At 38.5% G+C, this 15,372-nt stretch overlaps 1 protein-coding gene across 1 annotated transcript; it reads left to right on the plus strand.

Annotated features, from left to right (window-relative positions):
- Positions 1-206: 206 nt before the first annotated feature.
- LOC132607896 (uncharacterized) lies at positions 207-814 on the plus strand. The gene is made up of 2 exons (XM_060321974.1): positions 207-278; positions 335-814. Exons 1-2 carry the CDS (start codon positions 207-209, stop codon positions 812-814), a joined length of 552 nt encoding a protein of 183 aa, XP_060177957.1.
- The last annotated feature ends 14,558 nt before the right edge of the window (positions 815-15,372 follow it).

The raw sequence follows: 15,372 nt of genomic DNA on the forward strand, positions 1-15,372 counted from the left end.
TGGGTTAGTTTGATGCTATTTGGGTTATCGTGGATAGGTCGACCAAGTCAGCACACTTCATTCCAGTTCAGACCACCTGCAATGCAGAGAAGTTGGCCAAGATCTACTTCAAATAGATTCTTTGATTGTATGGGGTGCCCATTTCCATTATCTCCGATAGAGGCACTCATTTCACGTCCGATTTCTGGAGGACTTTCCAGAAAGAGATGGGGACTCAATTGGATCTTAGTACCGCTTTTTACCAAAAGACTGATGGTCAGTCTGAGCAGACCATTCAGGTTTTATAGGGTATGCTCCGAGCATGTGTTATTGACTTCGGTGGTCTTTGGACCAGTTCTTACCTTTGGAGGATTTTGCGTACAACAACATCTATCACTCGAGTAGTGATATGGATCTTTTCGAGGCCATATATGGGAGGAGATGCCGATCTCCGATTGGCCGATTTGTTGCTTTTGAGGTAATACCTTGGGATACCGATCGGCTGAGAGAGTCAGTGGTTAAGGTGAAGTTTATTCAAGAAAAGCTCTTGGTGGCCCAAAGTAGGAAAAAGGCATATGCCGATCGAAAGGTTCGTGATTTAGAGTTTATGGTTGGTGACCACGTTCTATTGAAGGTTTCACCAATGAAAGGTGTGCTGAGATTCGGGAAGAAGGTCAAGTTAAGCCCGAGGTTCATTGGCCTATATGAGATCCTTCGTCGTGTTGGAAAGGTAGCTTATGAGTTGGCGTCACCTCCGAGTTTGTCGGGTGTTCACCCGGTGTTTCATGTGTCGATGCAGAAGAAATACCATTTAGACGGGTCTTATATCATCTAGTAGGACTAGGTGCTTGTCACACTCCAAAACCCACCCTAGACGTGAAAGGGATTCGACGTCATGAACAACATCGGAAGAACCTAAACATTCAATATCCAACACTAGAACCCACGAGGTTCACTACTCAATTACCAACAGTTTATAGATAAATGCATTCTAATCAAGATATGACAATAAAAATCAGCGGAAGTCTCGAATGTTATATATCTTAATCAAAACATAACAAGCACCCAAAGAGTTACGCAACAACTCTTCAACTACCCACAGAATAAATGTAAACTATTGAGCTCCGAAGAATAAACAAAGACCGTCTAATCATCGGGACGCAGCCCGAAAAACTAATATAAATAAATGGAACGAACAAATAGAGGATGACCCATGAATGAGTATGTGGGCTCACCAAATCAACAGCGACAGACAGTTCTCCTAGCGCTTTAGTCTCCATCAATCTGCTCTTCTTCGTTACGTAACATACCATAAAAAACAACAGTGGTATGACTGAGTACTTCGTATTCAGTGAGTGTCTCGGGGACAATATGACATATAAAAATCTGATACAAAAATAAGTAAAGAAATCAGTTCTGGAAACCATGTGAAATCATTGTTAAACAGTTACTCAACTTGGTCCAATATGCTTATCAAAACGAATGAGAAACCCTTTTTATCAAGTTTACAACTTTCGGTTACATCCTTTTAATTTGCCAGATTATCATTAGTAATACTTTCATAAAGAGATAAAGCTATCACACATGCCAATACAGGCCCAAGAATGAATCACATCGAAGGGATGACCTTTGAGGTTCCCTAAACATAACTGCGCACCACACCGAAATATTACTCTCGGTGGCTATCCTTCCTCCCGAATAGCTAGGCATAAACCGCACTCGGGTAGCCAACCCGCAATGGCCACTCTTCCTTCAGAATAGCTAGGCATTACCACACTAGGATCCATAGTGACTATCTTTCCTCCCGAGTAGCTAGGACAAACACAACAACAAAGTTCATAGCATAGAAGCCGAATCACAAATTATATCAAGGTAGTCACATTATCAATTAGTATTTAAGTTCATCATAAAACACCACTACCAATCCCTTAGGCATTATTGCTGATCATCTATTATAGAGGAAAACGATTAGAATTACGTATACCTGTATAGTGTATAATACAATCAAGGTATAATGTGGGCTTGTGCCCTCACGCACACCAACCACAATCAAAGCATGAATTAGGGTTTTAAAGTATCAAAAGCTCACCTTTTTATTCAATAAAGAATTTTTGAAAAGGAGTAACACATCCAAACAAGGTTTTCAAAAGAGACATACCTTAATTAAGACTTACGTAATTTTACAATGAAGAACACCCAAAACCCTAGCTTGAGTCACTTGGAGAAAGATTACCTTGCAACCCTAGGTTTTTCATTCAAGAATCATATTAAGGATCAAGGGTTTAATGCTAGGATTGATTAATAATGGTAAAGATGTTCTCACCTTAATGTTAGAAGACTTGGAGGGAAGACTGTCGTCCTTAGAGTTTATGAGAATGTGAATAAGTGATAAAATTAATTGAACCCCACTTTATATACATACTACTGGAGGTGGATGAAATACGTCCCGAAATACGGACCGTATTCCAAAATTTGGGCCATATTCTTTGGCCGTATTTTACGTTAACAAAAACAGTGGACCACGTAGGGTGGCGGGTGAAATACGCTTAAGAAATACGGGTTGTATTTCAAAACACAGGCCGTATTCTTTGGCCGTATATTTCCATTAGCAAAAACAGTGGAGTCTGATTCTTCAAGATGCTTTCACACTTAACCCGGATCTACAGAGTGTTACATTATCCCCCCCTTGAGATCATTCTTCCTCAAATGAGAATCGTAGCCTACCGAGGATTCACTAAACCACAAGTTGTTTCAAACAAACGCAAATGACTCGCGCAAGTATAGCTAGAAACTTTAACTCATACCTGCAGTAGGAAAAAGTAAGGATATATTTTCTTCATGTCCTTCTCTGCTTCCCGAGTTGCTTCTTCGGTATCATGGTTTCGCCACAGGACTTTAACTGAAGCTACATATTTTGTTCTCAACCTTCTAACTTGACGATCTAGAATCTGCACTGGTTTCTCTTCATAAGATAACCCTTCATTAATTTCAATCTCTTCATGGTTCAACACATGGGAAGGATCATGTTTGTACAACCTCACCATTGAAATATGAAACACAGGATGCACCATAGCCATATCAGATGGTAACTTCAACTCATAATCCACCGTCCCAATTTTCCTAACAATCTCATAATGGCCAATGCAACGAGGACTAAGCTTGCACTTTTTACCAAACCACATTACTCCCATCATCGGCAACACTTTCAAGAATACCTTGTCACCAATAGAAAACTCTAGCTCATGTCACCTCATGTCCGTATAAGACTTCTGTCTACTCTGAGCTGTCTTGAGTCGTTGTATAATAAGATTACTTTCTCGATTACTTCATGAACTTAGTTAGGACCTAACAATTCTACTTCAGTTGGTTCAAACCAACCAATCGGAGACCGGCAACGCCTCCTATAAAGAGCCTCATAAGGAGCTATCAGAATCACAACGAAATCCATATTGATCACCTCCCACTACCACTGCGGAATCTCGATAATCTGAGCAGGCCTCCAGGCCTTTGTTGTTCAACCTTAACTTGTTGGCAGTTCAAACACTTAGCCACAAAGTTAGAAATATCAACCTTCATGCTCTTCCACCAATAGTTCTGTTTCAAATCCTTATACATCTTGGTGGACCCCGGATGCATAGAGTATTTAGAACTATGCACCTCCACCATCAATTCTTGTCGAAGTCTGTCAACATCAGGAATACATAACTGCCCTTGCAACCGTAGGACACTATCACTTGCCCAACGGTGAATGAAGTGTACTCACCCCTTTCCACTCCATCCCACAGTTTCATCAAAAGTTCATTGTCATACTGCTTGGACTTGATCCTTTCCACAATGTCAGACCGTGTTGGCGTAATTCCCACAAGTCTGACACCAAGACTAGCAAGTCTTCAAATTTCCCTTCCCGTAGGCATGTCATGTGCACGCAAATATGCCAACGTGCCCATAGACTTTCTACTCAGAGCATCAGCAACCACATTTTCCTTACCTGGATAATACAAGATATCAAGTCGTAATCTTATAAAATACTCTCGCTGCTTGAAAATATATTGTAGGCTCTTGTGATCAGTGAATACATCATAATGCTCATCATACAAGTAGTGACACCAGATCTTCAAAGCAAATACCACAGCAGCAAACTCCAATTCATGAGTTGGGTAATTCTTCTCATGTTTTTTCAACTGTCGCGATGCATAAGCAATCACCTTACCATTCTGCATCAACACACAACCCAGACCAATCCTAGAGGAATCACAATACACCACATAGCCACTGGACCCAGAGGGTAAAGTCAGACTAGGAGCCGAAGTCAACCTTGCCTTAAGCTCCTGGAAACTCTTTTCACAAGCTTCAGACCACTGTAACTTAGCAGCCTTTTGCGTCAACTTAGTCAATGGCGAGGCTATTGATAAAAAGCCTTCCACAAACTTTCTGTAATAATTGGCCAAACCCAAGAAACTACGAATATCTGTCACACTCATGGGTCTAGGCTAATACTTCATGCTGAAATTTTCTGAGGGTCAAGCTCAATACTGTCGCCAGACACCACATGGCCTAAGAAAAGCCACAGAATTAAGCCAGAATTCACACTTAGAGAATTTTGCATAAAGCGCATTCTCCTCAAGTGTTGTCAGGGTTATTCTCAGATGATTTGCATGATCCTCACAACTCTTTGAATACACCAAAATATCGTCAATGAAAACAATGATGAAAGGATCCAGACAAGGTTTAAACACACGATTCATTAAGTCCATAAATACAACAGGCGCATTAGTCAACCCAAAGGACATTACTAGAAACTTGACATGCCCATAATGAGTACAAAATGTTATTTTCGGAATATCATGCTCCTTTATTTTCAATTGGTGATACCCAGACCTTCAGTCAATCTTCAAGAAGAACTTAGCCCCCTGAAGTTGGTCAAATAGATCATCTATCCTAGGCAAAGGATATTTATTCTTAATGGTCACCTTATTAGGCTGGCGATAGTCAACACACATCCTAAGGGAACCATCTTTCTTCCTAACAAACAAGACTAGAGCACCCCAAGGCGAGGAACTTGGTCGGATGAAACCTTTATCCAACAAGTCCTTTAATTCCCTTAGCTCCACTGGAGCCATATGATATGGAGGAATGGAAATTGGTTGGGTGTTGAAAATAACATCAATCCCAAAATCAATGAATCTATCAGGAGGAATACCAAGAAGATCTTCGGGAAATACTTTGGGATAGTCACTAACTACGGGAACAGATGCAAATTCAGGTACTACGGCTTTTGTATCATTAACCGCAACCAAATGGTAGATACACCCCTTAGTAATCAATTTATGAGCTTTAAGATAGGAAATAAACCTACCCCGGGCTTAGCAATTTCACCCTCCCAAACAATAATAGGTTCATCAGGAAAGGCAAAATGAACTAACTTATGGCGACAATCCACATTAGCATAACATGCTGACAACCAATCGATCTCTGTAATCACATCAAAATCCACCATCTCAAGTTCATATAAATCAACCATAGTCTCACGACCCTTAATCACAACAACACAATTTCTATAGACCCTAGAAGCAATAACAGAAATTTCGAAAGGTGTATCGATGGCAAAAGGGTTTCAACAGCAGTTCAGGTTCCATACTAAAATCGAGAACAAGATATGGGGTTAAATAAGAAAAGGTTGAACCTGAGTCGATCAACAAATATGCATCAAAGGAACAAATAGTAAGAATACCTGTAACCATAGAGTCAGAGGCTTCAGCTGCCTCCCTACAAGTCAACCCATAAAGTCGAGTTGTTCCCCTATTAGAAGTGTTAGCGACTTCCTTTCCTTTACCATTACCGCGAGCATTCTGATTATTAGCAGCATTGCCAGCAGGAAAATTCTTAACAGAAGTAGAAGCAGATGAAACATTCCTTTGATTGGACATATTAGCCATCTCACACAGCTATATCCGACACTCTCTCTTAATGTGGCCTCTAATCCCATAGTGATGACAAATACGATCCTTCCACATAGACCGTCGATTACTACTCTGAGAAAATCTACTTTGATTATTATTAGTTCGCTGGCCTTGTCTACCAGAAGTCACACTGGCGTTAGAATAAGTGACAGACTAAGTATATGCTGAGTACCCTTTCCTTCGTCCACCATTGACATTACCACTAAAGCCACCCGCAGATCGAGCCTTCTTGTTTTGATCTCTCTCCACCCTCTCCTCGTTCTTCCTGTTCTCTTGTTGCTCAGCAAACCTAACTAATGATGAGAAAGTGCAGGTAGGAGACATAGCAGTAGCAGTGCATGCAGACTTAATTCGTGGGACCAACCCACGTACAAAATGAGTCAACTTATGCTTCTCAGTCGGAATCATGTACAGTGTATATTTTGACAGACTGGTCAATTCCAAGTTGTATTCATAAATAGATTTTGTACCTTGCTCAAGTTTCTCGAACTTGGTAGCCATAACAAAACCTCTCTTCATCAGACAGAAATCTTTCCATGAACGCCTCCTCAAATTCAGCCCAAGTTGGAGGTACAACATCATTACCTCTTTCAGACTCCCACACCTCAAACCAAGCGTGAGCAACATCTTTCAACTGATATGACGCAAACCTTAAAACTTCAGAACCCTGGGCATTCATTGCCCTCAGTGCTTTAAAAGTCTCATCCATAAAGTGTTGGGGGTCATCCGACTCTCTAACCCGAAGAAATCTGGTGACTTTAAATCCAAAAACTACTTAAGCCTACCTCCACTATGAGATTCCATACCTCCACGCTGATGCTAAGCTACAACTAATACATTTAGCATTTGGATCGCCATCTGGATTGACCCAATCTCAGGCACACCCGCAGCAGGAACAGCAGGAGCAGGCAGTGCTTGTGGTGGCATCCGATTCCTAACGTTATTCCCATTACCAGCGATTGCTCCCTCCAGATTTTGAGTTCCTGTGGCATGTCCTGAGTTACCAGTTCTGGATCGACTTAGGGCCATTTCTGCAAGGCATGAATGAACGAGCGAAATAGAAAGATCCTAAAAAGACTTCAAGCTCTACGGCACAATCTAGATTCTAGAAGAATAGGAAACAACTATAAAAGTCCTGCGAGTTTCTCAGTTATGCAGGTGATCAGGCTGCACAAGGAAAACTCCACTAGACATAGCTCCATAGACACTGACAGATTTCCTAGGACGTATCTAAACCTAGGCTCTAATACCAAGCTTGTCATGCCCCAAAACCCACCCTAGGCGTGACCGGCATCCGACATTATGAACAACATCGGAAGAACCTAAACATTCAATATCCAAAACTAGAACCCGCAAGGTTCACTACTCTATTACTAACAGTTTATAGATAAATGCATTCTAATCAAGATATCAAAATTAAAATAAGTGGAAGTTTTTAATGTTATATAACTTAATCAAAACATAACAGGTGCCCAAAGAGTTACCCAACAACTCTTCAACTACCCACAGAATAAATGTAAACTATTGAGCTTCTAAGAATAAAGAATGACCGTCTAATCATTAGGATGCTGTCACGACCCGACTAGGGCCATGACGGGTACCCGGGGCTATCCACCGAGCTTATAGTTCTACCCGGCCATAAAGGTGCGAGGTGTCATAATAGCCATACATTGGCACGTATATACATAAAAGCCCATAAATATCTTTAGCGTCATCACTACTATCATCGTCATCATTATCATCATCACTGTCAAAATCGTCAACATTATCATCACGTATATCCCATAAACTTATCATAACTTTTCATATAGCACGTATTTGAATTTAAAGACAATCTATGAAAATTGTATCATACTAGTAGCATGAACTTCGTAATAATATCGCATGATAGACTTTATAATCTCTAACTTAGGCTCATCATTACCATCATCATATCTATAGCATATCTCTTACCTTTATCTCATATGAAATCCCTTATGAGCATAGGCTCAAAACTTTTCGGAACATTGGTCATAGGACATGTATTAGAGCTTATAGACAATCTATAACAATGTCGAGATGACATAAGGTCAAGAGCCCCCGATTCCATTATGGAGCATTCATAAGTATTATGACTCACCTTGAAGGGATTTGCATATAAGGTGAGTGTAGTCAATGAACAACATCAATGGATCATAATATGGATCATTAGCCTTGTAGAACCACAATATTATAGGCCTTAGAATCTTTAGACTTAGACTCATCATCAACATTATCGCATTTGTAACATACCTCTTATCTTATCCCATATGGCTATTCGTGAACGTAGGCTCTTAGTTTTCCGGAAGGTAGGAAAGTCATGGAGAGGTAAGGAAAATACTATCATAGGAATCATATAAGGATTATTAGCTTCGTAGGAATATCATATCATGAGCTTTATGAATTCTAGACTTAGATTCATCATCGGTATTGTCATGTTCGTAACGTACCTCTTTTCTTTATCTCATGTAAAGCTCTTTATACTCATAGACTCGTTATTCCCGATACGTAGGAAAATCATGAAGAAGGAGGAAACATCATATCATATGATTCATGCCTTAGAAAGAATGGACTATCCTTACATATCTCTTTCGTTTAACAATTTCCATCGCTTGATTGATCTCCTTCAATGCTCACGTTTCTACCTTCAAGAGAATTCGCATTCACATTAGGTAATCGATTATATGAACGTGCTTACTAAAGCTAGAGAAAATTGGGAAGCATTTCCTTTTTTTATACAACATTTCCCATATCGTATATCAACTCCCAAACATTCATAATAACATTCACAATATCATAACCACCAATCGTCATTCATCTACATTACCCTTATTTCAAAATTCCACTTCAATTCATCGATAATCATGGTCATAGTATACTAGTATGTTTTCTCACATATAATGCTTATCCCATGTCCTTAATATCATTTATAACATAACCATATCACAACACATCAATAATCATGACTCAATTAAATTTATCACTCAAAATGACACTATTCATAGTTTCATGACCCATTTTCTATATCCTTCTACAATACAAGTGTTTCAACTTTCAAATACCTTAAAAAACTTGTAAATACCATAAAAAGTACCTTATATGGTGTAGGAATGAACCTTGGGTGGAAAATGCTCGCTTGAGCAAAACCCTAGTTTCACCTTCCCTTGGATCCCTTGTCTTGGATGAACTTTAATGAGTTTCGTACACTTGATTCACTTGGTTTGATGTAATTGATCACAAATACCCCTTTAATTCTTGTTGGAGAAGTGTAGTGAGATGTTTTATAGAGAAGGGGTGTGAAGAAAAATGAAATGAAATGAACTTGGATCCCTTTATTAATACACAAAATCTGTCTCGTCCCATTTATACGGACACACACACGGTCCTTACAATTTATACGGTCCGTATGTGTGACCGTAAAATGGTTCCAGTGGGGAATTTTCTCTGGACAAGTTATACGGCCAGATCTACGGTCCGTATCTTTTGTACGGTCCGTATGATGGACCGTATCTTATGGAACCTTCTTGACACTTGTTTATCACTTCATTAACAATCTAAGGGTCATTATAACTCTTCTCTAAAGCATCATTAAGTCATCGTTAATTCTTAATTCGTAAATCCTTTCCTATACATCTCGTATGTCTTGCCTCCTCTTGGCAACTTTTTTCTCTTACTTCGAATGTCTTTGAAGTCTCATTTAGAATCATCAAATGCTATTTCTTACTTATTAGAAAATTGCATATGTCGTACTCCTCGTTAGTCTATTCACTGTGTATGAATGGAAAATTTTCCGAGGTGTAACATTCTTCCCCCCTTGGGAACATTCGTCCTCGAATGTTAAGCTATCCGGGATTCTACGAAAATTTCGTCATATATTTTCCTTCAACTGACGCGGAGTATCATGACCACACTATTCTTTCTTACCTCTTACTCCTCTTTTTAGGTACCTACTTGGTTTCATCGGCGACGTATAAATACTTCCAAGTTACATAATCGTTTCTTGCGTGATTAGTGTACATACACATCTATACATATACCAGTATCGACATCCGTATCCGTACTCGTAATCGTATTCATTTACCCGTCGTATCCATAGTCATATTCATATGCATATCATTTACATAGCATGCCCGACCACGAAGGTTCGGTGGTTCGCGTGCTCGACCATGGCTAGGGTCGGTGGTCATATATACTTAAACTCTTTTTTCTATCTGTAGTAACTTGTCTCGTCATGCTCTCTTCCTTCCTTTATTTTCCCTTGATTATCATATCTTACGTCCTACTGTAGAAAACCTTAAGTCCCTTTCTCAATTGCCGCTTATAAATCGCAATATCATTACTTATGACTTTACCGTTAGCGCATATGCCTCCATTCTAGTATCCCATCACCATCCTTTACAATACCCCATTGAGTTATTTTCTCTCAATGTCACGTGGTTCAAGGTCTTCATGAATGATTTCTCGTACTGTCTCAGATGCTTGCTCAATTCGTGTTCGTTTATTTACCAGTCATTAGACTTATTTCTGCATAACACTCACTCTTTGTTTAAGAGTCTATATTTGTCACATCTTAGGGTCCATCATTTCAATCTCTACACTTGTATTCTTTTTATTCGCTTCCCCCCTTTAAGGGTTTTACTTGTACCGTTCTCAAATCTGTTGCCTCACTTTCAAATCTTGAATTCATTTATCCCTTACTATACTACATCTCATTTATGTTGTTTCCCATAATTTATAACTACGATAATTCATGTAGGAGGTCTTAACATACTCATCTTGCAGTTTTGTAATCAAGTAATACAACCGATATAGCAATCCAAACAAGGATATATTTTACTTAGCTCATCTGATAGTTATGAGTCAATGTCCAAGTTCGCTCCAATTAACAACTTCTATCCCATAGGGATGCTCACAATAATTTTCGGTCTAGTTATCCATACCATCCATATAATGTCACTTTCCCTCTTCTTTGGTGCTCAAAGTTCACTTGTAACGCCATCTTTATTTTCCGGGACCTAAGTCTCATGTGCAACTAATACTCCTTATGCCTCATACTCTTTTACTCCTTTTTTGCACTCAACATTGGTTTCAAAACCAACCATAATCGTATTGCGTTTGTCGTTGGTGGTAACTTTATTCTACCATTTTATCTTCGTACGATAAACTTCATAACTCATGATCATCTTTTCTTTTCAACTTATTATTTCATATACTTTACTTGTTCTAACTTGTAATAGGATATTCGTAGGAGAAGCATCTTCCTTTAACCATAACACAACTACTTCTTAAGCCCGCATACTTCGTATATTTCCTTTTCTCTCTATTCTCATTCTTATTCTTTTACATTCCTTCCTTCTCAATCTATCTTATTTTCCTCCTGTTTTATAATCTATCCTTTATTCCTTACCCAAGGAATCCTATTCTTAACTTAGTACCGCTTGTCCTTTAGAATATACTGCCTTTGTACAATCCATTCTTCGCATCAAAACTTATTCCGTCCATTCTGATCATCCCCTCTCATCCTTATTGTGTTGATCCTTTTTCTAATAAACATCCTATTTCGTTATTCATCTTTCCGTAGTCTTGGTCTTTTACCTCCAGCTAAAGATATCACTCATACTCTGGATTATACCAATCGCAAACTACTACTACTTTACCATATCACATTTCTCTAATTTCTTTTTCAAATGGACTTCCCTTTTTATCATTACTTGCTATCATTTCTGTCATTGCGGAACCCCTAGGCTGGACTTTCCCCTAACGCGGTCTTATGAGCTTTCTCATCTACTGCTCCATGGCTCGCTTGTTGGTTTCATATTTGCATTCACAGTTTATTCATATAGGGCATGTCACATCTTTAGTCATTTCCTCGCTATACTTTGTATTACAGTTCTTTCCACGCTCTCATTATCTCTTGATCATAATCAATGCTATAGAGTGATACTTCTTTACCTCGTTCGCAAGCCTTCTCATAGAATAAAATAAAATAAACCTTACGAAGTAAGCATATATACTCAACTCGTTACTCTTTCTAATCATCCCTATTACACTTACCACATAAGTTATCTCACCAATGTAGTCACATTCATTATAAATCTTCATAGTCGTACCTCTGTCTCCGTGATGCTGTTACTTTATTTTGCTAATAAACTTATCGTATCTTACTCATGCTTATACATCCAATCGCTACTCCAGTATCGCACTCTATTAGAGTTACACTTCCTTTTCCATGTCATGTTTTAGTGCTACCAATCTCCTTAATTTACTCTAGCATTTCTCTTTACCGTATCAATGTCGCTCTTATAACTACCATTACTATCAATTCAATAGTATCTAACTCAACTCTTGTAGTCATTAACGATACTCCTAGCTTAATCTCATTCTGCCATTACTCTTTTGCATATCATCTTTTCTTGTTAGGACATATTACAAGCTTATATCCTATCTCCTTTAGATTCTAGGAAAATTTCGGCAGAGTTTCCTTTGTATTTCTTACTATCTCAAAACCTGCACGCAACAAATACCAACAATGCTTCACATGGCCAATATATATATACGACATATCTCAGCCACACAGGGCTCCCACTTTCAAGTAAAAGCTCAAAGATGTCGAAACTTACCTCATATATCGCACTTCGAGATGTACCTGATCCTTTAGCGATCTGCCCTAGTATCCCTTCCTATTTACTTTCTCTTTCATTCTTTAGCTTTACATTTCAATCATATCTCAATATTCTTACTCTATTCGACACACATCTTTCGTACCGTCGCTTACCTTTGTTCTGATTCATTCAATTTGCTTAGTTCTCAACTTATAACTGAACTAATCATCAAGAAACACATTTAATCAATTTCTCCATCATATGAACACTGTCTTACCTCTATGGTAACCAATCCATTAACATATGAATACATACCCTGATAACGTAGTCTCAGTGAAGTGACTTACCTCTGTAACATTCAATGTCATCAATCACTTTCTTCTATCATTACCATTCTTCTGCTGAAATCAAGGGTTAGTATAAGGAATCTCATTACCTATGGCTTAGCTCCATCGCACGATCTTAGAGATGAAAGAAGAGTAACCATCCTAAATGCCCTGTAGCCTCCTGTTTATAGATGTGGCGCGTAACACACCATAAACAAGACTCTACTAGACACGGCTCGTAGACACTTCCTAGGACTGAACTGCTCTAATACCACTTTTGTCACGACCCGACTAGGGCCATGACGGGTACCTGGGGCAATCCACCGAGCACCGCTCATCCTGCTACTTATCATACTCGTTAAGCGTTCATTCGCCAAATTCATACTCAAATCATAGAAAAATCATTTTTCATTTGGAAACATAATTACCTTTATATGCATAAGCTCTTTGGCAATCAAAATAATACACGCATACATATATACATACATACGCTTATCAAAATCGTGAGACCATACTACCCACACATACGTAACTATGAGCCTCTACTAGAGTACTAGACATATGGACGGGATAGGACCCCGTCATGCCCAAAACATACATGTACATAAAATAGTAACTCAAAGGCACCTCCGGAATAATGGAGTGCTTTCAACACTCTGCTTATTGACTTCTACAAATCTGGGTCTCCTCCCTGCTTACCTGTGGGCATGAACATAGCGTCCAAAGAAAACGGACGTCAGTACGAATATTGTACTGAGTATGTAAGGCATGAATGCAATAAACATATTAGAGAAATCCTACGGCATAAGATGTAGACATAACCTGCGTAACGTTTAAGGGAGAATACCTTCCATGCTTATATCATATATAATCACAGTACATATATCATCATAGCGCATACATCTTCGTATCATACATGTATCATAATACTGTATCTGCTCATACATATTAACGTTATCCGCATTCGGCCACGTAGTGGCTCGACAATATCACATACATATTTTTCCGGGTTTTTCCTACATATATCATATACCTATTTATATCATGTACATATCTATATCGTATACATATTCATATATCATATACATATTTATATCATATACATACCTGGCCAACCAAGGCTTCAGGGTTACACATACCTGGCCAACCAAGGCTTCAGGGTTATACATACCTGGCCAACCAAGGCTTTAGGGTTATCTTTACCTGGCCCTACCAAGGCATCAGGGTTATTCCGTACCCAACTGCAGAGGTGCGCGCGCGTTACATAAATATATATATATATATATATATATATATATATATACACATACATTCTACCCGGCCATAAAGGCTCGAGGTGTCATAATAGCCATACATAAGCACGTATATACATAAAAGCCCATAAATATCTTTAGCGTTATCACTACTATCATCGTCATCATTATCATCATCACTATCAACATCGTCATCATTATCATCACGTATATCCCATAAACTTATCATAACTTTTCATATAGCACGTATTTGAATTTAAAGACAATCTATGAAAATCGTATCATACTCGTAGCATGACCTTCGTAATAATATCGCATGATATACTTTATAATCTCTAACTTAGGCTCATCATTACTATCATCATATCTATAGCATATCTCTTACCTTTATCTCATATGAAATCCCTTATGAGCATAGGCTCAAAACTTTTCGGAACATTGGTCATAGGACATGTATTAGAGCTTATAGACAATCTATAACAATGTCGAGATGACATAAGGTCGAGAGCCCCCGATTCCATTATGGAGCATTCATAAGTATTATGACTCACCTTGAAGGGATTTGCATATAAGGTGAGTGTAGTCAATGAACAACATCAATGGATCATAATATGGATCATTAGCCTTGTAGAACCATAATATTATAGGCCTTAGAATCTTTAGACTTAGACTCATCATCATCATTATCGCATTCGTAACATAGCTCTTATCTTATCCCATATGGATATTCATGAACATAGGCTCTTAGTTTTCCGTAAGGTAGGAAAGTCATGGAAAGGTAAGGAAAATACTATCATAGGAATCATATAAGGATTATTAGCTTCGTAGGAATATCATATCATGAGCTTTACGACTTCTAGACTTAGATTCATCATCAGTATTGTCATGTTCATAACGTACCTCTTTTCTTTATCTCATGTAAAGCTCTTTATACTCGTAGACTCGTTATTCCCGATACGTAGGAAAATCATGAAGAAGGAGGAAACATCATATCATAAGATTCATGCCTTATAAAGAAGGGACTAGCCTTACATACCTCTTTCGTTTAACAATTTCCATCGCTTGATTGATCTCCTTCAATGCTCACGTTTCTACCTTCAAGAGAATTCGCATTCACATTAGGTAATCGATTATATGAACGTGCTTACTAAAGCTAGAGAAAATTGGGCAGCATTTCCTTTGTTTATACAACCTTTCCCATATCGTATATCAACTCCCAAACATTCATAATAAC

Source organism: Lycium barbarum, chromosome 8, assembly GCF_019175385.1.
Source record: "Lycium barbarum isolate Lr01 chromosome 8, ASM1917538v2, whole genome shotgun sequence".
In the NCBI taxonomy this organism is placed as follows: Eukaryota; Viridiplantae; Streptophyta; class Magnoliopsida; order Solanales; family Solanaceae; genus Lycium; species Lycium barbarum.

What these genes read in the sequence shown, in the direction of transcription:
- LOC132607896 (XM_060321974.1), top strand. Translation starts at nt 207, where the DNA reads ATGGGGACTCAATTGGATCTTAGTACCGCTTTTTACCAAAAGACTGAT. An exon ending in AGTCTGAGCAGACCATTCAG is followed by an intron (nt 279 to 334) that starts GTTTTATAGGGT and finishes TCTTTGGACCAG; the next exon opens with TTCTTACCTTTGGAGGATTT.